This window comes from Scylla paramamosain, chromosome 20 (genome assembly GCF_035594125.1).
Source record: "Scylla paramamosain isolate STU-SP2022 chromosome 20, ASM3559412v1, whole genome shotgun sequence".
NCBI classification, from domain to species: domain Eukaryota; kingdom Metazoa; phylum Arthropoda; class Malacostraca; order Decapoda; family Portunidae; genus Scylla; species Scylla paramamosain.
This window is the reverse complement of record NC_087170.1, coordinates 1,037,183-1,062,359: the sequence shown is the minus strand read 5'-3', so window position 1 is coordinate 1,062,359 and position 25,177 is coordinate 1,037,183. Positions and strand designations below refer to the sequence as shown.

Genomic DNA, 25,177 nt, shown 5'->3' with positions numbered 1-25,177 from the left:
ATTTTGGAAATCATTTTGGCTCTTTTCTTCAGGAACTGGCACCTTAGTGTGCCTTATTTTTTTTTTTTTTCTTTATTTCCCTTGGCTCTTACATCAAAGAAAAACAATTCTATATTAGTCTCCCTCCTTCCCATGGCACACTTTGTGATTGTATGGTATTAGGATTACTAAAAATTGCAGATGGTGGCCCAGACAGAATCCAGTACACCTGCAGAGCAAAGGAAGGAGGACCAGTTCAGGTGAAAATGGTCATATTCACCAGGGAGCAGAAAAGGAAAGTATTTCAGGATGTTCATGACTCCAGTAGAGGAGGAGCTCACATGGGCATCACTAAAACTATTGCCAAAACTACAGAGAGATTTTATTGCATAGGCATTAAGAAAGATGTAGTGAATTGGACAGGTGAGTGTGACTGATGTCAGAGATCTGAAAAGATGAAAACTGTAGCACCATACCTGAATCCTATTAAGAGTGAAGGCCCTTGGCAGATGGTTGATGTAGATTTGATGGGGCCCTAAAAGAAACTCAGTCTGGCAACAAGGACATCCTTACTTTAACAGACTTACACTCCAGATTTATAGAGGCATTTCCACTGCCTTCAAAATGTGCTGATCTGGTATGTGATGTATTGCAGAGTATTTTCCACTGTTCTGGTCCCCCAGAGAAAACCTTAACTGATCAGGGAAAGGAATTCTGTAATACATTAAATGATACTCTTTTCCATTGTCCAAGTGAAGCACCTTGTAACACTTGCTTGCCATCCCCAAACTAATGGTCAGGATGAGAGGACCAACCAGACGCTGAAGGGCTCTTTAACTAAATTGGTAAATGAGAATCAGAATGACTGGGACAAAACACTCGGAGGTTGCTCTGTTTGGTATATGAACATCAATGCAAGCTTCAATAAAGTGTTCTCCCTCTTTCTTGAAGTTTGGTAGACAGCCAACACTGTTTGTTGAACAGCACCAAAATGATCTTCATGAAAAAGTTGATATTTTAGAATTCCCAAATTTGAGCCCCTCAGATGAGTCAGTGGAATCAAGAAAGAGTCGCTTGACAGCCATAAAAGAAAAAGTTGGCAGTCATGTTGCTAAAGCACAAGCTGAACAAAAGAAATAATATGAAATGAGGAAAGCTAAAGGACATAAGTCATTTGACTTTAAGATTGGAATGAAAGTTGTTGTAAAGAATAATAAAAAGCAAGGAAGGAAAGGTTCCTGGCTTGAGGAGGACTGACTTGGGCCTTATGACACACCCAGCATCTTAGATAACTTTGTACAAATCACCACAAATGGAAAACTCCTTCAAAATAAAACTGCATTAATTCACATTAAACTTTATAAATCCCTCAGTAGGTACTGCACAGGAGCATGCACAACTTTGTGGCCAAATGCTGCTGCCATCAGCTGCAGGGAGTGCTTCTGCTGTCTCTGTCTTTCCAGAATCCATGGCATCTGGGGAGGAGCCTGGAGAGGACATTCCCCCAGCCACAGACCATGCTGGTGTGAGGCAGCAGCCTGAGGTGCTCCTTTGTGAAGGATTGCACCATATCACTCTCCTTGAGGTGCTCCTTTGTGAAGGGTCACACCATATCACTCCCCTTGATGTGCTCCTTTGTGAAGGGTCACACCATATCACTCCCCTTGATGTGCTCCTTTGTGAAGGGTCACACCATATCACTCCCCTTGATGTGCTCCTTTGTGAAGGGTCGCACCATATCACTCCCCTTGATGTGCTCCTTTGTGAAGGGTTGCACCATATCACTCCCCTTGATGTGCTCCTTTGTGAAGGGTTGCACCATATCACTCCCCTTGATGTGCTCCTTTGTGAAGGGTCACACCATATCACTCCCCTGCCTCTCACCACTGTCAGTAAGGAATGCATTTCAGGTATTGTAAAAGTCCCCAGGTATGTAATGTGTACTGCAATTACCTAGGTCTGTGCTGTGCCCTGTAAACACCATCATCCAACTCTTCTTTGCACTCTCCTATCCTTCTCTGTAACTTAACCTCAAGTTTCTTTTCTAACTGTTCTATTGCTCCAGTGACAGACAGTCACCATTCTTCTCCTAAGTCATGTTCCTCGGGGATCTGTCCCGTCACCCACTCTCTCTGGTATTCATCAATAATCTTCTAACTGGTCACCATTCTCCTCCTATCAGGGATCTGTCCTGTCACCCACTCTTTCTGGTATTCATCAATAATTTTCTTACCAAAAATCGTTGTCACGTTCACTCCTATGCTGATGATATCACTCCGCATCTTTCCACATCTTTTTGTAGATGTCCAAGCATTCAGGAATGTAACAATTCACTCAGAGAAGCCACAGAATGCCTGATTTCTGACCTTTCTAAAACCTGTGATTGGGAGAGAGCAAAATTAAGTGTTGTTTAGTGCCTCAAGAATCCAAGTTTTACATCTAACAAATAAACACAACCTTCCAGACAACTATCCCTTCCTCTTCAGTGACCTTCAACTGTCCCCTCTGTTACACTGAACATCCTCGGGTCTGTCCTTTACTAGTAACCTAAACTGGAAATTTCACATCTCATCTCTAGCTAAAACAGTTAAGCACTTTGAGTTGTCTTCACCAGTTTTCCTCACCCCCACAGCTGCTAACTCTGTACAGGGGCCTTATCCATCCATGTCAGCCTCGCTGCACAAGACTTTCTTCTTTCTCTCACTTCTATTCTGTCCACCTCTCTAATGCAAGAGTTAACCAGTATTCTCAATCATTCATTCCTTTCTCTGGTAAACTCTGGAACTCCTTGCCTGCTTCTGTATTTCCATCTTCCTATGATTTGAATTCCTTCAAGAGGGAGTTTCAATTTTTGACTACTGCTTTGACCCTTTTATGGGACTGGCATTTCAGTGGGCATTTTTCTTTATTGGATTTTTTTGTTGCCCTTTGCAACAAAAAAATAAATAAATAAATGTATGGTGTATGCCTCACATGTATGGGGGTACTCCACTCGTGTTGCTCAGCTGGTTAGGGTGGAATCAAAAGCATTTCATCTCATCAACTTCTCTGACTGACTGTCTTCAGACTGCCTGCCCCCCCCTCCCCCCCTCCTCTCTCCTCTCTCTCTCCTCTCTCTCTCTCTCTCTCTCTCTCTCTCTCTCTCTCTCTCTCTCTCTCTCTCTCTCTCTCTCTCTCTCTCTCTCTCTCTCTCTCTCTCTCTCTCTCTCTCTCTCTCTCTCTCTCTCTCTCTCTCTCTCTCTCTCTCTCTCTCTCTCTCTCCTGCAGTGTTGCATCTCTTGGTATCTTCTGTAGTTTCTTGCATGGCAGCTGGTCTTCTGATCATCTTAACTGTCTGCCTCTCCTCCTGTTGTGGTCTTGTGGCACAAGGCTTGCTACTATTCTGTCCACCTCCCAGTATTCTCAGTCTTACATCCCTTTAACTGTTAAACTTAAGAACTCCCTGCCTGGTCCTGTATTTCCCCCTGCCTGTAACTTCAGTTCTTTCATGAAGAGGGTCTCATGACACTTATCAAATTTTGATTATTTTTTCTTCATAATCATATTCTATTGAGATTGGCACCTTAATGTAGTCTTCTCTATATAAGTTAGTTGTCTTTGTCTTTCCAGAATCCTCAGCATATGGGGAGAAGCCTGGAGAGGACACTTCCCCAGCCACAGACCATGCTGGTGTGAGGCAGCAGCCTGAAGTGCTCCTTTGTGAAGGGTCACAGCATATCACTCCCCTGCCTCTCACCACTGTTGGGAAGGAATGCATTTCGGGTATTGTAAAAGTCCCTGTGTACAGTCTACAGGCCATCTAGGGAGGAGCCCTGAGGTGGCACTTGTAGATAACTGGATCCTTATTAAGGGGATAAAGATTTTCCAGAAGTGTTAGTGTGATGTGGATCAAGAAAACTTAAAATATTATAAACCTTTCTTTTATTTGTTTGATTATTTTGCTGAGTATTATTTTGTTCATGACTGATGTGGTAAGGAGGGGAGTAATCTCATAGTATCTCGTCTCTATACCTATCTAGTTTGGTCTTAAAAACGTGGACAGTTACGGCATTGACAATGTCTTCACTGAGTTCATTCCATTTGTTTACACTTCTGTGAGGAAAACTATACTTCTTAATGTCTCTTCTACAGTTAACTTTCTTCAACTTCTTATTGTGTCCCCTTGTACTCTGTGTGTCTAAAGTTATAAAACACATTTTCCATACCATTTACCATTCTATAGATGTTTATTAAATTTCTCTCTCTCTCTCTCTCTCTCTCTCTCTCTCTCTCTCTCTCTCTCTCTCTCTCTCTCTCTCTCTCTCTCTCTCTCTCTCTCTCTCTCTCTCTCTCTCTCTCTCTCTCTCTCTCTCTCTCTCTCTCTCTCTCTCTCTCTCTCTCTCATTTTCAAGGGTAGGAATTTCCAACATTCTTAATTTCTCTTCCTAGGTTGACTTGCTCAACTCTGGAACCATCTTAGTGACTGCTCTTTGTACTCTTTCTAATTTTATAATATTCCTCCTTGTATGAGGAGACCACACTTCCAGTCTTGGTCTTATCATGGAAATCAACAACTTTTTTATCATTTCTTTATCCAAATGTGAGAATGCCATTCTCATTCTTTTTAACAAATTCATCATCTTTCCAGTAATTTTATCAATGTGTCTGTATGGAGTCAAATTTTCAGTAACTGTTACTCCCAAATCCATTTCCTCTTTTGATTTCTGTAACTTCACACCATCCATCTCATAATGATATTGTATTCTTTTCTTACTCTTACCAAACTCCATTACTTTACATTTACTTAAATTGAATTCCATTTGCCAAGATTTACTCCATCTATTTATCTTATTTAAATAATTTTGCAGTACCAGTACCGGTACTGGTACAGAAACAGTGCAATTCCCACCATTGTGCCAGCCATCAATCAGTAGTCCCTTCTAGATTAGACTTACCTTTAGGATTAATGTTAAGTATTTCCCCACCCCCTATGTACATTTTCACTTTGTTAACTGACTAAATAATAAACCGTTTATTATTATTATTATTATTATTATTATTATTATTATTATTATTATTATTATTATTATTATTATTATTATTATTATTAGTCATTTACATTTTCTATCCTTCTCATCAGCTCAGCATCATCTGCAAATAAGTCCATATAACTGTCTATTTCTTCATTTATGTCATTCACATACATTACAAACATTATCAGTCCCAACACTGACCCCTGTGGGACACCACTAGTTACTTTCAGCCAAGATGAATTCTGGTCTTGTATTACAGTTCTCATCTCTCTATCATCCAGATAGTCCTCCATCCACTCCAGCAGTCTTCCTCCAATTTTTCCATATTTTTTTTTTCTTCCATAGCAATCTTTGGTGTGGTACTTTTGTCAAACGCTTTCTTCAAGTCTGAGTAGACACCATCCACCCATCTGTCTCTCTCTTGCACAATGTCGACTACTCTTGAATAAAAGGACAGTAAGTTCATGGAGCATGATCTTCCCCTCCTAAATCCAAATTGACAATTTACCAAAACTTTATCTCTTTCCAAGTGTTCCATCTATCTCTCCGTTATTTTTCTTTCACAGTTTTCCTACAACACTAGTCAAGGACACTGGTCTATAATTTATTTGGTCTTCTTTATTTCCTCCTTTGAATATTGGTGTAATATTTGCTCTCTTCCAATCTTTTGGTACTCTTCCCTGTGATAGTGGTGTTACCACTAGACTGTGAATTTTATAATCCAGTTGTTCTCTACATTCCTTCAATATCCAGTTTTATGGGACAAGAGGTATGCTGGTGCTATCCCATCTCCATATCTTTCAATATACAGTTTAGCCTTGAATCCATGTATACTTCTTGCATTTACTATTTCCTTATCCAGACTGTTCTATACATCTGTACTTCTTTGTGGGAAACTATATTTTTTTGATGTCTCTTTTACAAGTACTCTTCTTCAGCCTCTTTCCATGTCCTCTAATATCTCACGTATCCTAAACCATCAAGTCACTCTGGTCCACCTCCTCCACTTCCTCCTGTGCTTTGTATATAGCAGTCAAGTCTCCCCTTTCTCTCCTTTTTTCCAGTATTGGTGGGTGCAACTCTGCCAGTCTCTCTTCGTATGACAAACGACTCTTGGTACCATCTCTCAGCTTTCTCCGACTTCATTACATCCTTTTTCATGTAGAATGAGCACACTACAGCTGCATATTTCAGTCTAGGTCAAATCAGTGATATAATCATCTTCCTGATCATCTTTTCATTGTTATACTCAAAAGATGGCCTTATTCCTCTCAACAAATTATAGGCTTAACAAATTATAGGTTTCTCCTGTAGTTCTGCTAATGTGTTTCTATGGGATCAAATTTCCACTGACCGTAACACCCAGATCGTTTTCCTCCTCTGCTTTACTCAACCTCTCACCATTCAACACATAATTTCCTTTTACTCTTCTCTCACTCTTTCCAAATTCCATTACTTTACATTTCTCTGGATTAAACTCCATTTCCCATCTATGACTCCACTCCAATATCTTGTTCAGATCCTCTTGCAACACTCCACAATCTTCCTCACTCTCAACTCTTTCAGGAATTTGGCATCATCTGCACAGAAGGCTCATGTAGCTATTCACACTCTGTATCATATCATTCATATATGACTGGTGTCAGCACTGAGCTTTTGGGTACTCCACTTTCAGTTTTCCTCTGTGATGACTCCCAATCTTTTACCACAGTTCTCATCTCTCTCTCAGTCAAGAAATTCTCCATCCATCCCAGCAGGCCATCCCTCAGACCATCATCATGCTCCATCTTCCATGGCAGTCTCCTGTGTGGCACTTTATCAAAGGCTTTCTTCAGGGCTAAATATACACAGTCTGCCCACCCATTCCTCTCTTGTATTGTATCCACCACTCTTGAATAAAAACTCATCAGGTTCATAATACATGACCTCTGTCTTCTAAATCCAAATTGTTTTATCATCACTTCATTTTCTAGGTAATGCATTAATTTATCCTTCTTTAATCTTTCAAACATTTTACATACCACACTTGTTAGAGACACTGGTCTGTAGTTCATCGCCTCTTCTTGTTACTACCTTTATAAATTGGAATTATTTTTTACTCTCTTTCATTTAAGCAGGACTCTACTTTCATTTAAGGAACTCTCAGTAATACTGTGCACCACCCATGTCACCTGCTGATTGCATTCTTTCAGTATCCATCCCAACACTTTTTTGGGTCCAGGGGCCTTTCTAACATCTAGTCCCTCACACTGTTTCCACATGTCTTCCTCAGTCACCTGGATTTTCCCCGGACCCATTTTTCACTCATCTCACTTTGCCCCACAAATATCCTCTCATTGTGAATGCTAAATGAAAACTCTTATTCATCATCTCTGCCATGTCAGCCAGATCCTCACACATTTGACCATTCACCTTCTTTGTTTTTCATTTTGCTCCTCACACACCTGAAGAATAGTTTTGGTTCCTCTTTACATTTGTCCATAACATTGTTCTCATAACTTGTCCTTTCTTCTGTAGTAACCCTTACACAGTCATTTCTTGTAGTGGTGTAGTTTTGCCACATTTTTGCATTTTTCACCTCCATCTAGTCCATGCCTTCTCCCTCTCCTCCCTCACTACTTTACATATTCTTTTATAGCAGTCTTTGTGTTTTTATCTTCTTTTTGTGTTTTTATCTTTCATATCAACCTTCAGTGTGATACTTTGTCAAACACATCCTTCAACTTTAACTTCACACCTTCTGTTATACCAGTCTTTGTTATATCTTATCGTTGTGTTTCCTTTTGGTACACATCTTTTCACTCCCTTCTTATATATACCTAGTGACTAGTGCTTCCTGTTTCTGCACATCTTTTGCTGTAATAAAGGCACTCCATTCCATCTTACCAAAGTATCTCCTCGTTTATTTGAAGCTAGTTTTACCATAGCTAAATATTTCATCCTTATAATTTTCCCATCTACTTTCCTCTTCTTTTTCTTTGATATCATTGAAACCTTACCATCACACAATCACTTTTTCCTACAGGATGATTGTAGTTCATGTGTTCAACAATGTCCACTTCTCTTAATAATACCAAATTTAGTCTTTGTAGTACCTCTCCTCCTCTGTGTGTAGTGTTTTCCTTGGGCTGGCTGGCTTTCTATCTTTCTGGTTGGCTGGCTGGCTAACTAACTGACTGGTTGGATGCCTGGCTAACTGGCTGACCGGCTGGCTGGTTGGTTTTCCTGCTGACTAGCTGACTGGCTGGCTATCTGGCTGACTAGTCCACTGTGGGATGGCTGGCTGGTTGGCTGGTTGACTCCTCAAGGGTGGCTGTCCCATCTCTCAAGTGGCCACATTTTGCAGGCGTCCCCAACCCCTCCCGCCCTGAGTGAAGACACCCCCAGACAAAACCTCTAAGGGGGCCAAGGGGAAGGGAGCAGCCCAGGCCCTTTCCAATGCTGAGAGAGGTATGTCACTTCTCTGCCAAGAAGGAAAGTTTCAGCTTCATTTTGCATGTTGTTTGGGTTGCTTTATGAACATTTTTTTTTTTTAGTATATATATATTTTTTTTTATACAGTTGGTTCAGATATCCTACATGTCAATTGTTTTTGCTTTATTTATCAGTGTGTTCCTATCTTATATCTCTAGTTTTACATTGTTGTAGTTGACAGTGAGCAATTGTGTTACATCTGCACTGTTTTACTTTTATTTGTCAGCAAGCCTCTTCATCTGATACAGTTCCTGCCAGTTTGAACTCATTTTGACTCTGCAAGGGAAGTATCCATAACTCCTCATTACTTTGAGTATGAGGACAGTTTCAACTTCATCTTTATCTCTTTTGCTTTATCTTTCATTCAACAGTTTTTTAACTTAATTTGTTCGTAAATGTCGTTCCAAATCCAAAATGTTTGAAAACCGATACTATTTTCCCCACAGGAGTCATTCTAAAATAGATTAATCCATTCTCAGACTCGCATCCACCATGTCTTAGTGGGTAATGACCAACACTCCCGCTGCTAAGATGGCTGCTCCACAGCATCTCCAGCTTAGAATTTTTTTTATTCAGAAAAGCTTTGTTGAATGAACTTAGTGATACAGAACTCATCAAAAGATATTGTTTAGACCATGCTGGCTTTCTCTTTGTCACCCATGAAGTGAGGGAAGCCTTACAGAGACAGAGAGGAGCAACCCACTCGCTGCCAAAATGAAGGTGATCATAACACTTAGACATCTTGCTGCTGGGAAAAGCTACTGGAAAAATGCAGTTGTGCAGTAGTGATGGCATTGTGGGTCATCGGGAGAGCCACAGGAGGCTTGGGATTACTCCTGAGCCCCGAACCTTGTTTGTTTACATTGAGGTTCTTCAGTAGGATCACATTTAACTTATTTCAAAGATTGAATTACTGTCTTACCCTCTGTGTCTCTCCTCCAAAGGAACTATTTATAGAAACTATAAATTAGTAATAAATGGCAGCTTTTGTTACGTGTTGTAATATTTGAAATCGAGTAACTTTGTTTGAAAATCAAATTATGGTACAGTAATCAAAGCAATTAGGAGTTAAAATTTTTGTCAAAAACAGAGTTGTTCGGAGAGGGAGACATTCAGTAACTGAGGTTCCACTGTATACATTTCTTGGATTCATTTTGTCACTGAGAAGGAAGTGTACATAATGACCTCATGTCTTCCACAAGTGGTGCACTGTGTTGTCTGGTAATGCAGCAGCCAGCTGTGGACCTCATGAGTGTTATCACCCCAGAGGTACTCATGGGGCATCACAGTGCATATTTACAGTGTAAGAGCACAGAGACCTGTGGTCATAACACGCTGCTATATTCATCCCAGGCTTTGCCAGATTCTTGATAGATGACTGTGTGTGCCAGAAAAAGCTGAAACTGTTGCTTATCTTAGCTTTTATTATACATCATTCATTTGAGAGAAGCACAGAGTGAGTGTCCCAGCAACATAATACATATTCCTTGTAACTAAAGGAATCTATACACAAGAATGAAATTACCTCATCTACCACTGACATGTTGGGATTGAAGGGTAAAATAAAGTGTGAGGTGGTATCAAAGCCCCAAGACTAGTTCCATAGTACACCAACAGGTGGCTGTACAGGGATGCATGTCTGATGGGACTGGACAGTGACAGTTATCAAGCAGTCTGCCAATTGGTATCTTTCTGTGAACTTTGTGAGCCATGTCACATGAGTTTTGTGGCCTCATGCTGAACTTCATATTTCATCATGAACTGCAAACAAGAGCAGAGTTAACACCAAATTGTGTGTCAAATTCAGCAGAGACCTTTGACATGATTTAGCACATGTGTGGCAAGGAAGCAGTGAGTTATGTGAGGTGCGTCAAGTGCCATGTATTCTTCAAGAGCAGGGGAATATCTCTGGAAGATGACAAGAGGTCAGGATGATATTCCGTGAGCTCAGCCACTGAAAACATGGAAACGGTTGAGTGACGTGCAAGAGAATTGTTGGAGATCAGCGAAGGGAGTTGGTGTCAGGGTTGGTGCATCATACAGAACAGCTGAGGCAATCCCCATGTTTGATTTGAATATGACCACATAGCTGAAAAATTTGTGCCCAGGCTTCTGATCTCCAAACAGAAGGTGCCCCAGATGACCCAACCTTCACATTGAGGGTCTCCACTGGGGACAAGACCTGGATCCACACTTCATTTGTAACTTCTTCCTCTTCCTAAAGATAAAGGAAGTTGTGGGTGAAAAGGATGCCATCTTGACACCATGAAACGAGAAAGGATGGATCTAAGTTTGAAAAGTCAGACTTAAAAGGGAGATAGGAAGGAATTGGTTTTCAGATGGAGTGGTGGATGAATGGAATAGACTCAGTAATCAGGTTGTTAGTGTTGGTTCTTTAGGATTTTTAAAAGAAGATTTATGGATGGGGATGGTAGATGGAAATAGGTAGGTATATTTTGTGCAGGGACTGCCACGGGTAAGCCTGATGACTTCTGGCAGCCTTTCTGATTTCCGTATGTTGTTATGCTGTGTTCCATGGAAGAGGTTGAGCCCGAGTCACAGAAGGTGCTTAACATGCTTTGAGAACAAGACTTACTGAACACGTGTGAGCAGTGACAGCAGGACTGGGACCACTTTATTGGTGGTGAAGGTGACTGTTTTGAAGGAGTGATGCCCAAACTTAATACATGGATAAGTCTTGTAACATTTTGATATCAGTCGTCTTGTATTCTAAATCTATCAGTTAGTATTGCAGTGCCATACATTGTACATGTTCCTCCACACTCATCTCTTTTCCTGCACAGAGTAGTGATGTGTGGAGTAGGATGGGGGTTTTGAGAGAATAGTTAATGACATCATCATCTGTTCTGCTGTAATAATCTGAAATACAGTAAGGTGGTGTGGACAAATGGTAACAATGAAAGTGAATGAGTTTGTAAATGTTTATGGTTTCTCCAAATGTTGGTGCCACAAATTCCAGTGAATTTCATGTGAAATAAATTATTGGTATGTGGACTAATAAACTGCTTTTTATGAGGAGTTCCACAAAGACCAAGATCTGGGAATGTGATCTTTGGAGGAAGTTGTCTGATCTTTTTTACTACTCTGGGCAAGTTTGTATGAATGAAATGAAGGAATGCTAGAGGGAGCCAGCCAGTGAGGTGGATACTTGCTCTCAGTGGGTGAGTACTGGGGGAGAGATGACAGGGAAGGCTCTCACCACACTATTTTACAACAACAGAACAAGTGGAGATGAATAGGCAAGATGCAAGCATGGAGGCACAGTTTCAGAGAACAATACGAGGGACCCATCAGGTCCATAAGCCTTCTGAGGGCAGCAAGGGCATGGAAAACATCACTGGGAAGGATCTTAATGGGTAGCATGAAGTAGTTGGAGGGTAGAGGAGAGGGAGGAACAAGCCCTGGATCTTAATGGGTAGCACGAAGTAATTGCTGCTGTTGCTCTTTGGGCCAATCACAGTGTTTCCTGCCTCTGGTCTCATCTTGAGTACCAGTTCACTCCTTCCTGATTTCAGTGCTGCCAATGCCCATCTTCACTACCCACAGCACAGTGCTACTAACGTCATCCCCCCTTTGTAACGTAGTTTTAGGAACATGAGCACGTTGAAGTTGTTAACTTTCAAAATCAAATGTAGTTATTTTAATTAAAACAGTACTTTTCATTAGTGAAGAGACAGGATAAACATTGAATTAGAAGTTTTTGAAGATGTTTCTAAGTTTTCTAAGATCAAGATTAAAAATAAAGATTTGGATTTTTCATTTTTTTTTACTTAAAATATCAATATTGTTATCACTAGTATCAGAATCTTGGATTTATAGATTTATTGGTTATCAGTTATCGGCACTAAATCTATCACCAGTTACTGAATTATCAGTTATCACTGATAACATTATCATCATTGATTTATCATTTATTGTGATAAGTTTTTCATTATCACCGCCAGCTATGCAATTGAGTGATTGCTTTATAAGGTTTACCACTGTTTCTTTATAGCAGATATATAGTACTGTGCCTTCACTTGATGATGCAGGTAATGCAAACTTGAAAAGTCAGTAAACAAGTAATGTAATGAAGGTTGGGAACCAATGGTTTAGGACAAGAGAAAGAGTGAGGGTTGTATGTCTCCATAGCACATACTATCACCTTTGTTATGCACTCAGCACACAGAGATGGGTACCCTATGACACAGAAACAGTAGTCATTCCAAGGCAAATCAGCATAATACCTACTCAGCTCCAGTAGGGGCAAAATGACAAAGGCACCTCCACTTTGGGGAATCTTGGGGACAGATTGGAAGGATAGGACAAGATGCAGATTGTGATTGGAGGAGCCCAATGGAGATGATAGGATGATAGCATAAGCAGAAGGGTTAGAGGTGAGGAAAAGGTCAAGAATATTGGGCATATCTCCAAGACAATCAGGAATACAAGTAGAGTGTTGTACCAGTTGCTCTAGGTCATGGAGGATAGTAGAGTTAAAGGCTAGTTCACCAAGATGGTCAGTGAAGGGAGAGGAAAGGCAAAATTAGTAATGACCATTGAAGTCTCCAAGAATGGAGATCTCTGCAAAAGGGAAGAGAGTCAGAATGTGCTCACTTTAGAAGTTAAGTAGTCAAAGAATTTTTCTAGCAAGAGGAGCTTCTTGTAGGTGAGAGGTATACAGCACAGATAAATTTTGTTTGAGAGTGACTGTAGTCATAGCCAGACAGTGAAAAATCCAGAAGATTCAAGAGTGTGGGCACAAGAGCAATTTAAGTTGTTGTATGCATAGTTGCAACATCCAGCTTTGGGCAGAAAATGAGGATAGAGAAAGTAGGGGGGAACAAAGAAGGGGGTACTGTCAGTTGCCTCAGACACCTGTGTTTTGGGGAGGAAAAGATGAAGTTTAGTAGAGAGGTTGTGTTCTACAGATTGAAAAGAAGATGTAAGGCCACAAATGTTGCAGAAGTTATTGAAGAAAAAGTTGAGGGTGGTGTCAAGACACTCACCAGAAGAGCAGTCTGATCTGGGGACATTTGTCCTGGGGACTCCGAGGCTGGTGTAGGAGTCGCCATGATAATTTTGAATTTTGAGTGAAGGGTGTGCATGTATTAGGTGCATGTAGAGTTGTGTGAAAGGACAGAATTTTTAAAAGGCAGGTTGTGAAATGTACAGTGAGGTCACAGCTGGCTGTTCCATCTCTTTTGTCTTTCCTTTTTGGAACAGCTTTGTGGTGTGAAGGGATAGAGTGAAGATAAAAAGATTTGTCCATCTGTATACCAGGCCAAAAATCTGACACAGGATGGTCTAAACAAAGCCCCACACACACATGCACACATCATTCACACTCTTAACCCTGTTGGTCCCTGGAAGAAAGGGTTATTCTTGTGGGCCACCGTGCTACACCCTAAGACCAGAGTAAAAAAGATAAATGAATGAAAAGCGATAGTTGTTAGTACGGTGATGGTCAGAAGTCAAGCTTCCTGTGCCTTGACATTTCCTTCAGTCTGGAGTTCTCTACTGACAGTCTCCTCACAAAGCCTGGGAATAGATGGGTCCTTAGACTTGAGACTAGAGGAAAACACACAATCAGGAAAGTGAGTGCAAGAGGACACTCAGCTAATGACCTCAGCTGTACAAAGATGACCAGTGTGCAGGACTCTCTTGTCATCACACAGCCTCTGCTCACACTGGCTGCCTGTGGGACTGCTGCCTCATTTACAAACACCCACTATATTTGATTTTTGACCTCTTGTTTTATTTATTTATTTGTTTGGATTTTAATGCATTTATTTATCTTTATTATTATTGTTATTATCATTATTATTATTGTTGTTGTTGTTGATGTTGTTGTTGTTGTTGTTGTTGTTGTTGTTATTTTATTTTATTTATTTCATTTACTGGGTTTGTTAGTGTGTCTGTTGCTAGCAGTGCTAGTAGTTCCTTTTATGGTTATTTGATTGATTTTCTTCTCCTGACCTCTGCTTTTCCTTATTATTTCATGGTTCCATTTAGATTTGCAGTTATAGGAGTATTATTTGTAACAATAATGGTGATAATGAAAATAGTTATGATAGAGAGTCCCAATTAATGACCATAACAAGCTCTCTGTTATAAATATTTCTTGCCATTAATAAAAAAAATAAAGTGTGCATTATTTTTTGTTTGTTATTCATAATTGCATTGAAACTAGGACACACAGAATGTACACCAGGATACACACAAATGCTTACAGTGAGTGAGTCAGTCAGTCAGTGTTTGATGCAGGAGTACCAAAGTGAAATATCAGCAAAATAAGTCATGTACAATAATACACAGTGCACAATAGATAATACATGCTACATAATGAAATGATACATAACACTAAATACATATAAAAATACATAATACAAAAGACAATACATAAACAATACATAATACATAATAAATATAAGTGACACTGTAGTGCATATCTACCTTCAGCCCAAACTAAACAACAACACTATCAGTACAAGATACCTAATTAAATAAAGGATACCTAATTAACACACCGGGTCCAATAGAGGGTACCTAATTAACACACTGGGTCCAATAGAGGGTACCTAATTAACACACTGGGTCCAATAGAGGGTACCTAATTGACACACCAGGTCCAATAGAGGGTACCTAATTAACACACCTGATCCAATAGAGTAGTGGTTTCCAACCTGTGGGGCGCACCCCCCTAAGGGGGCACGAAGGGCTGCCAGGGGGGGCGTAAGCACTTCATAAAGTGGAAAAATTACTTAGTAGATGATTATATATCAACATTATTGATTTTGATGGAATACATAATTGGTTAAGTATTGAGAAAACATTTCAGATATGAATTATGAAATGTTATTGTCTAAATACAATTATAAATTATTTCAAATGCTACTAAGTAACTAAGGAATTAAACAACTATAAAAGATAGAGAGAGAAACGTGCTGTAAATATAAATATTGTAATGATTACCAGAAACAACGCATCGTTTGTATGGTTCCCATTCGGTTCACGTCTCGGACATGTCAGTACTCCAGCTTTGGGAGTTGGCTGTGTGGCCACACCGCCACAGTAGTATGAGGGTGCGGTGGTAAGACGGTAGCTCTGTGACCGTTCTGGATGTAACAAGTGCCTCGTAAATATAACTGTTAATTGCAAAATTACAAAGCTAAGGAATAGTTTTGAGCGTGTGTGTTTGTTTATTTCACTAAAATTTTGAAATATGGAAAAGTATTTGATTAAAGGCAAAAGGAAAGAAACTGAAAGTGAACCTCACTCCAGTAAATGTGATGAAAGTAGCAGGCATACGAAAACCAGAAAGTATGACGACAGCTATCTCTCGCTTGGATTTACATCTACGGTTGTTAGTGGAACGGAGAGACTTCAATGTGTGTTGTGTTTAAATATTTTGGCCATGGACAGCATGAAACCAAGCAAATTGAAGCACCACCTTGAAACACAGCATCCTGAACATGTTGGCAAATCTCTGGAATTTTTTAAAAGGAGACTTGATGAATTTAATAAACAGAGGCGGGCTTTCACGAAGACATCTACCACAGCTGCAAGTGCTTTGCTTGCTTCTTATAAAGTTTCCTACATAAGTGCAAGATGCAAAAAAGCTCACAACATAGCAGAAACCTGGGTATTACCCGCTGCTATTGACATGGTGGAAATAATGCTCGATGAACAAAGTGCCAACAAGTTACGCAGCATTCCTCTTGCAGATAATACAGTTGGCAGAAGAATTTCAGACATTAGTGATGATTTATGTGATCAGTTGACAGATGTACTTAAATATTTGCATTTTGGGTTGCAAATAGATGAGGCTACTGATGTAGTGAAAGATGCTCATTTAATAACTTATGTGTGCTATATATCTGCCAATGAAATTAAGGAAGATCTGTTGTTTTGTAAACCTATTGTTGGTAGAGCCACAGCTGTAAAAGTGTTCAACATGATTGACAATTTTTTCAATGAACATGGAATAAGCTGGGAAAATTGTGTTGGACTGTGCACTGATGGAGCCCAGTCAATGGCAGGACGACATGCTGGACTGAAAGCTTTGGTGAGGGAAAAGGCTCCACACACTTCATGGACGCACTGCATGCTTCATAGACAGGCACTTGCATCAGGCAGTATGAATGAAGAGTTAGGTAATTTGCTCAAAGATGTTGTCAGGGTTGTAAATTACATAAAGAACAGTCCATTGAAAGGAAGACTGCACAGTTATGTAAAGATTTTGGTGCTGAACACACTGCTCTACTATATTACTGTGAATCACGCTGGCTATCCCGTGGAAAGTACTCCATAGAGTGTATGAACTTAGAAATGAAATTGCTACATTCATTTGTGAAAATAAAACCAAAGATGGAGACTTTTTCACAGATTATTATTTCATTAAAAAACTTGCTTACATGGTTGATATCTTTGAGAAACTTAACCAACTGAATCAGTCTATGCAGGGGCTCCACATGAATATTTTCGCACAGAGTGACAAAATACGTGCATTTATGAAGAAAATTGAGTTATGGAAAAGGAATGTAGAAAATAACAGTTTTGACATGTTACCAAACTTGCAAGAGTTTCTCAAACATACTAGCGTACTAGGTGGAAATGAATTGTTTGCTGAGCACTCTCCTGGGGAAGTGCTCATTTTACTTTAAAGATGTAGACACAAGTGATTACGAATGGATAAGAAACCCATTTGGTGATAACTCTACAAGCACACTGTCTACAGCTGACCAGGAGCAACTTATTGATTTGTCATGTGACGGTTTGCTGAAACTTGTGTTTGATGCAGGGCCTTTGGAAAAATTTTGGTTGCAAGTTAAAGATGAGTACCCTTCCTTGTCAACTAAAGCCATTGGCATTTTATTACGTTTTGTGACATCATACTTGTGTGAATCAGGATTTAGTTCAGTTGCTGTCCTCAAAACAAAATACCGTTCTCGCTCAGTAATAGAAAAGGAATTATGGGTCTCAGTTTCATCACATTCTCCGAGATTTGAGAAACTCTGCTCAGAGAAGCAAGCGCAACCATCACACTAGTAAAGGTAAGCCTATACATTCAGTCATACATAATTATATATTGTATAATTTTTTTTTATTGCTGATTTGTGCCGACTATGACAGTAAATAGCAGTATTTAAACCAGAGTGGAGGGGGCGCAGGGAACTTGTCATTTAACGAAGGGGGGCAAGAATTCAAAAAGGTTGGAAACCACTGCAATAGAGGGTACCTAATTAACACACCAGGTCTAAGTTAAAGCCTTACCACACCTGTACTATCCTCAGGTGCAGCCAGCAAGGAGGCAAGCGGCTCATCTGTCGGTGTGCGCCTACCATACCCACAGCCACACCAACGGAGGGCCAACGACACCCAAGTCTAGCCGCAGGAACAAATGTAGTAGGTGGTGTGGGTGGGAGGTGCAGCTGAGAGTGGTGGTGTGACGAGTGTGGAGGCTTAAGGCTTATAGGTGATGTAAGAGATTAGCTAAGATGTGGCTGGTGCAAAACAGTGTTGAGGTGGTAGGTGGTGTGGCTGGGTGGTGTTGCCAGGGTGGGGGGGGGTGATGCTGTGGCAGGGAGTGATGGGATGGTAATGGAGTGCTGTGATGGAGTGTTAAGCAAAAGTGCACTCATGTTTATTCATTGACTAAAGGTGATGCTGGGAATGTGGGAGGAGGACCCCTTAGGGAACAGTAAGAGAGAGAGAGAGAGAGAGAGAGAGAGAGAGAGAGAGAGAGAGAGAGAGATAATGTAAAATCATTTGTCATTTCATGTGATTTCTTGTGATTTATGACTGCAAATTTTACACCTAAGAATTATAAAAAAGGAAAATCATGAATCTTGAGAAATGCATTGAAAAGGAAAAAAAATACAGATTACAGTTCATTGCAGTGCAGAAGTTTTGATGTATAAATATTTCTGAACATTCAACAATTATCTTCAAATATTTTCTTAATATTTTAATGTTTGATGACGTATGACCCTTGCTGTGGTGCCTTGAAAGCAATTAGTCAATTCACTCGTTCATAAATTGCAACCCATCTTTTTATACTGTGCCACCTTTCACTATATAGAGGACAGACAGCCATCACCACCACACATCTGCTCCTTTCTCCCTGCAGGTGTGGTGACAAGTAGTGAGGTCACCACTGAATCTGACACACCTGCTGAGCCTGACCTGGTGTCTTTCTGTGCTACCCTGGGCAACAACTGAGCCCTGCGAGTCCCTACCCTCTTCAAGCCAGGTCAGTCATGGTCAGGGGAAGCTCAAAAAATATTTCAGAACAGTGCAGGGATTATCTCCAACACAAATGGAGACCTGCAAAATGTACCTGTCTCCCTCTATATACCAGACAGGCAATCCCTCATAGGGTGGCCCAGGCAAAGCACTACACTCTCATACACGCATCATTCATACTCTTAGTTCTGTCACCTCCTGGTGGTTAGCAGTCATCTCGTAGACCACTCTGCTACACCCCAGGAACTTAGGCATAGCACATCAGGTCATATACTTGGAAAATAAAGTGAAAATACTTGCTCCTGACAAGCTTACAAAACCAACAGTGCACTTGTGAACTCCTCCTAAACTAAGGAGATAAAACACTGTTATATTAGGTGCCTAAGATTGAAAAGTAGATAGACTAAAGCACTTACTGTTTTGTGCCAGTTAGTGTGGAGTTAACACTTGGAGATTGAGAAAAGTACAAGGGGAAGAGACAGTTCACTTCTTAGCCTGGTCTGAGTGTACCATTGCAGGTGTTAGGCTGGCATGTATATGGATGGACAGGAGAGACAAAGCAGCAGGAATATGGCTAGATTTAAAAACCGTGAGGATTAAGATTGTTTTCAAATTGAGTGGTAATTGAATGATAATGAGGTTGTTAATGCCAAGTAAATAGTGAGTTTCAAAAGATTACACAAATTTATGAACCAGGGTGATTGATCAAAATAGGTAGGCATGTTCAGGGACTGACTGCCCTATGTAGGGCTGATGGCTTCTTGCAGCTTTTGTTGTTTTTGTGCTCTTATGTTCTTATAAGGGAATAAAGTCTTAATGAGTAATGATGGAAGAAAAAGACAAGGTTAGTCATCAGGACCAATAAACTGGCATTGGCACTGGTGGCTCTTGGTTTGCATAAGTTGTTTTACATTAATTAGTTTAATGTGACTTAAAATATAATAAATTAAGCCCTTTCACTGCATTAAGCAACAATTTGCAGCACTAAGAAGTATGTATGAAATCTTTATAAGCATGTGCAAAAAAGAAGAGCATGAAAAAGAATAGATTTTGCAATTTTTGGTGTAGTGTAGTGTAGTGTTTGGGGTAGATCAGCAACAGACATGCCAGAGTGCTGAGTGACTGAGGAAAGATTTGACAGACAGCAGGGAAAGGGTTCATTGAATTTACGTGATCTTTTCACCTCGGCACGACCCGTCGCTGTGCTTACATAAATATTAAGGAAATTTGTTTCCTCTTTTTTTTCTGCATTTTTGTTGTTTCAGCTTTTACATTTAAGGTTGGGGTTAATAAACAAAGATAAACCATATGAATTAGCATTGTTCAATTATAGGTTAGGTTAGGTAAGGTTATCACAGTGAAAGGGTTAAAAGAAATCCATCCATCCATACATATGTTCCCTTATTTACCCATATGTTTGCACCCCAAGCTGACTAACTACCACCCTGCCCACCAGACGGGGACTACCAGACTGTGGCTGACATGGTGGGTGGCAGTCACTCCATTACAGAGTCAACTACCAGTCACGAGGAAAGTTTGGACGAGGCCAGAAGTGCGTCATCCCACCGCAGGTCACGGGGACAGGAACTGCAGGCCAGGCAGGGTCACCGTCCCTCCCACGGCGACCCGGATTATAGCTATGCTCACCCTGTGAAGAAGCAGTACCTTCCCCCACCCCTCCACTGTCCTCCACTGACAGCAGCAGGTGTATGAGTTAGTGATAGTGAGGTCACTGACAGACAGACTCGCCAAATTGTTCATTAGTAAAAGTTCCATGGCCACTAAGTTTGTAATCTGCTTCTGTGTTTGTATCTTTCCAGCCTTTTTATTCATTGATGTACACTTTTGCCTTTCACTGCTTCCTCCTGTAATCCATTCTATATCTTTATATATTTACATGGAAAGATATGTTTGCATTATTCTCTCTCTCTCTCTCTCTCTCTCTCTCTCTCTCTCTCTCTCTCTCTCTCTCTCTCTCTCTCTCTCTCTCTCTCTCTCTCTCTCTCTCTCTCTCTCTCTCTAATATTGAGATTCATCTCTTGTCCATAACAAAAGGGCATTTCTGTCTGGTTCCTCAGGTTGGTTGACTAACCCTAAAGCTGCAGGGGTTTTCACACATTTCTCCATTCCATATGTCTCTACTCCTTTGTGGAAAGATGTATGTTATTTAGGCAGCTCTCTTCTGTCCAAGTTTCTTTTCATCTTTATCATCATGTGTCAAGTCATCCAGTTCTGGCACTATCTTAGTGGCTGTTCTTTGTATTCTTTCCAATCTCTACATGAAACATCACCGAATTAATTAAGCTTAGCAGAAATTATGTGATGTGCCCTACTGATGCTGGTGTGAAGGCGAGGTGTTTGTAGTGAGCCGTGTGATGCCTTCCCCAGTGCTGAATATGGAGAGAGCAGCCAGGCGACAACATACACTGAAGTTTTCTGAAGAGGAGTGCAACCACCCCTCCATCAAGCAAGGTTACTGTATGGGACAGCCTGTACAGTGTGGATGGATGGATGGATATTGGGATGCATGTACAGGTGGGATATACTGTATGTTCATGTGTGGTTCAAATTCACAAATAGTATTAAGAAATTGATAGATGCTCTCACACACTGGTTGGTCTACAGTATGTACAAAATATTGTCAGCTGCAAGACCTTCTTTTTTGGCCATTTCCTTACAGTTAGGGCTTGGCACCATGTACAAGTTTCTGTCCCTTGCATCTTCCTCAGTGCCTCCCATCCTTTGTAGCTCTGCCACGTTTCCATACCTCCATTTCACTGTCTTTCCCTCCATCTTCTTCCCTTGACTGTCTTTTTTTCAAGCTCTTTCAATCAGATCCTGGTCTTCTCTTCTTACTGTATGTTCATGCATGCTTCAAAATTCACAGCATGATAGCCACAAGCATGGTAACACTAGTGGTGACTGATGCTCTCACTCCCTGATTGGTGGACAGTAATTGCAAGATATTGTTAACTGCAAGACCACAGGTGAATGAAAACAATTCAGATGAAGAGAACAAAACCATTATATTACTTACAGAGAAACTAGGAACGGACTGGCTTCTTCCTTCTTGCACCTTTCCCAAGACATGAAGGAGACAGATCAGCAAGTTCCATGAGTGTCTGTGGCTTTGAATCATTTCATTCCTCCCTGATACCTGTCTGAAGTTTTGTAGTGTCCAGGCTGCCCTCCTCTGCCTGTGCCTCTCAGTGATCGGTTAAAGATCAGGGGAATGGGGTGGCCAGTGCTCTTATGAGTCCAGCAGGCAGTTGTGATTTTTTGGTGTGTGTGACAATGCACATTTCAAATGGCCCAAGGAACAAGTCATGCAAAAACTCTAAATGATTGTTTTGATTTTTTTTTTTTTTTCATTTCTAGTTGAAAACACTGAATTTCCTACACCATAATTAACTAAAGGAATCATTCCTTGTCCATGGCACACATGTTTGCCATGACTACAGGACACAGACACAGTGGTCCAAGACACTTGTTGCCAGCTTGTCATACCCATTGTAGTTATTTCCTGGCAGGTGTACCAAAGCTTTTGATGTGTACAGGTAGTGAGGGATTTTTTGGGAGAATGGCATCTGTGAAAGTGAGGGAGGGATGTTGTGTAGGCAGCGGTGGGCCACTCTGGTAGACACGTGTGTGTGGGTGTTTTGTTCTCACAGTCCTCCTGCTGTTATTTGAGGATGGGCATCCTCTCAATGTTTCATAACATTTAGTATGCATCCTGATGCCTTGTGCCCTCACTCTGGCCTCTTCTTGTGTTAGTGTCCCCTCCCCAACACTTTGTCAGCCACTTCTGCACACATCTCCTAACACCTGTAATCCTTGCTGTTCCCTCCACTGCAGTCTGTCTTGTGTAAAGTCACAGTACTCCAGTGTGCCCTTCAGTTAATTCTTTTCTGCCATCCATTGCAAAGATAATGTAATCCATACCAGTGCACATCTGTTTAAATTATTGGAAAGAAATGAGATGATGCTTTTCAAAATGCTTTATCTTTAAATTGAGAGATGAGTGTTGGTCAGTGGTTCTGGTGGATGGCCTCAACTTTGAGTGAGTTGCTGGATGCATGACACTGCTCTCAACAGTCACCAGGCTGCCACTGAGCAAACTTTTACAATTCTGTCATGAAGCACCAAACATTATTTTGGCACTTGCCATTTGTATTCCTGTATTGTTTTGATTGCAACTCCTACCCTTGTGATTTTGCCTGTGTTAAGTAGTTTTTTTCTCTCTTCTTCTCTCCATTTGCATAAAGATCATATATGAATTCTAAAACATGAAAAATAACAATAATACTCATAATGCAGTGGGAAGTGGACTGGCGCTGGTCCCTGTGTTGCACCGTCATCCAGACCAGCTGTCACCTGGCAGTACAGGCAGTGCCACGTAGTGTATCACTCAGCCTGTTATGTACTGCCCTTGGCACAGTGTGTGATATCAGACTGGCAAGTATGGGTCTTGTCACCACTCAGTGCTGCTACTGTGTCACCCCTCTCTCTGTGGTCATGGGTTTGCTGTGGGTAGTTCACTAAGTAGTGGCAGGGATGTGGAAACACTTGGTGACTACAGCTTATCTCCTATGTTTACTAAATGTGCAATATGACACTCCCATACAATATCGCTATGGAACGTGTCACTTATGCTGCAGCCACTAAGAAACTGTTGCTCTGCACCACCCAAGCACACTGACTGTGGCAAGGTTAAAACTTGACAAAATGATAACTGTATTATTCCCCAACACTTATTGAAGCCACCACCGTCTGGCCTGTTTACTGACCTGTGTAGTCATTGTGTGGCCAGGACAGGCTGGCTGAAATGCTGCTGCAGTGTGATGGCATGCATCCCCCCACAGGAGCAGTGGAGCTCTCCCACCACCATATGCAAAAAAAGGATTAAAATACATAAATATTTTACACTCCATTGACTTGGCAGGAGGTGCATTAGATTTAAGCATTCAGTGCTGTTCAGGTTAGAATCCCCAGCAAAAGTTGCTTTATTTCTACCAAAAACTATTAGATAATGTAGAATACATGATTATTGTAAGTTGTATATTCAGAAACATTATAGTCAAGTAAGGGCTTCAGTAGAAATATGTAAGTTTAGCTACACTTTTCAAAACAAGACAGGCAATGCACTGACCAGTGACAGCATCGGTCAGTGGCCATGTTACCATGTTCTTGTTTCCTCAGCTGGCAAAACTATTATTACAGACTTAGTGAAGCAGTGTCACATGATAGTCCCCTGCCAGGTAACCTACATTATTGCTTCCCCCCTACAGCAGGAGTGGAGCCTCTGGAGCAGCTGATGGCTGACCTGGAGCTGGAGAAGATGGTTCAGGATGCCAGCAAGACAGCTCTTTGACACTTCCAGTAGTGGTAGAAGCCTCCCATCACCACCCTCACTCCTCTGCCACTGCTGACCACAACACTGAGGCTGTATTCTTCAGGACCTGATTGTTGCTTGGACTTGAGGCTTCCCTGCTTGGTAACATTACTCTTAAACACTGTGGGCTTTCACTGCAACAATCTCCAAGGTTTACAGAAATGATTAGTCAGGTTCCCCCTGGATATTTTTCTCACTAGTGGAAAATCCTTTTTTAAAGTATCATTAGAATCATGAAAATCCAATAACTTCTACTTCATCCAGTTAAGTGTTATTAAGATACAACACCAAAGTGTTTGAGAATACAGAGCCACAGTTGGCTTATTGCTTTGATCTGTGGCTGAGTGTGTGAACTGGTGTCCTGAGTTCTGCATCAGGCTGTTGGTGGTTCACAGAGGTGGCAGCTGCTGGGTGATGAAGGTTGAGGCTTCCAGCCGTGCATACACCCCTCAGCTTCATGCAGGGAGGTGCACTATGGTGTTCTTGTCAAGCTTGCTTACACAAGTTGCTGTTGTTGTGTCCACACTTGCCTCATACAAGTAATAAGTGATTCTCAGTGAGTGTTGTGTTGTGGTGGTGCAAGATGCTGCTGAGGCTGGAGTTTTGTCCCATTGTGTTGTTGGTTGGTTAACTTCCAAAGTAGAGCACTTTCTGACTCTCTTCCCTTTTGCAGAGACCTGCATTCTCGGAGTCTTCAGTGTTCACCACCAGCTTTGGCTTTCCTCTCCCTTCACTGACCATCCTGGCAAACTGGCCTTTAATTAACTTTGATATCCTCCATGACCAAGAGCAGTCGGTGCAACACCCTTCTTGTATTCCTGACCATCTTGGAGATACGCCCAACATTCTTGACCTCTAATCCTTATGCTGTCACCTTATTTCCTCCATTGGGCTCCTCTGATCACAATCTCATATCTGTATCTTGTCCTGTCACTCCACTCCCTCCTTAGGATCCCCCTAAGTGAAAGTGGCTCTGGCATTTTGCCTCTGCTAATCAGAGGGAGCTGAGGAGCTATTACCATCCCTGTGTGCTGAGCACATAACAGAGGTGATAGTGTCTGGCATGGAGGCC

General features: G+C 41.1%; 1 protein-coding gene across 3 annotated transcripts in view; it reads left to right on the top strand.

Moving 5' to 3' along the window:
- Positions 1-864: 864 nt before the first annotated feature.
- The window catches only part of LOC135110158 (uncharacterized), a 38,927-nt gene continuing 14,614 nt past the window's right edge, over positions 865-25,177 (top strand). Inside the window, exons 1-7 of one of the 3 annotated variants that reach the window (XM_064022131.1) lie at positions 867-1,889; positions 3,589-3,741; positions 8,338-8,441; positions 17,762-17,873; positions 18,598-18,720; positions 20,170-21,185; positions 24,002-24,207. In XM_064022131.1, coding sequence (XP_063878201.1) covers positions 1,391-1,889; positions 3,589-3,741; positions 8,338-8,366 — 681 coding nt within the window. In that variant the 5' untranslated portion in view covers positions 867-1,390 and the 3' untranslated portion in view covers positions 8,367-8,441; positions 17,762-17,873; positions 18,598-18,720; positions 20,170-21,185; positions 24,002-24,207. Of the gene's footprint in view, positions 1,890-3,588; positions 3,742-8,337; positions 17,874-18,597; positions 18,721-20,169; positions 21,186-24,001; positions 24,208-25,177 lie in introns of all 3 variants that reach the window. The other 2 variants (XR_010273102.1, XM_064022132.1) reach the window with 2 other exon arrangements.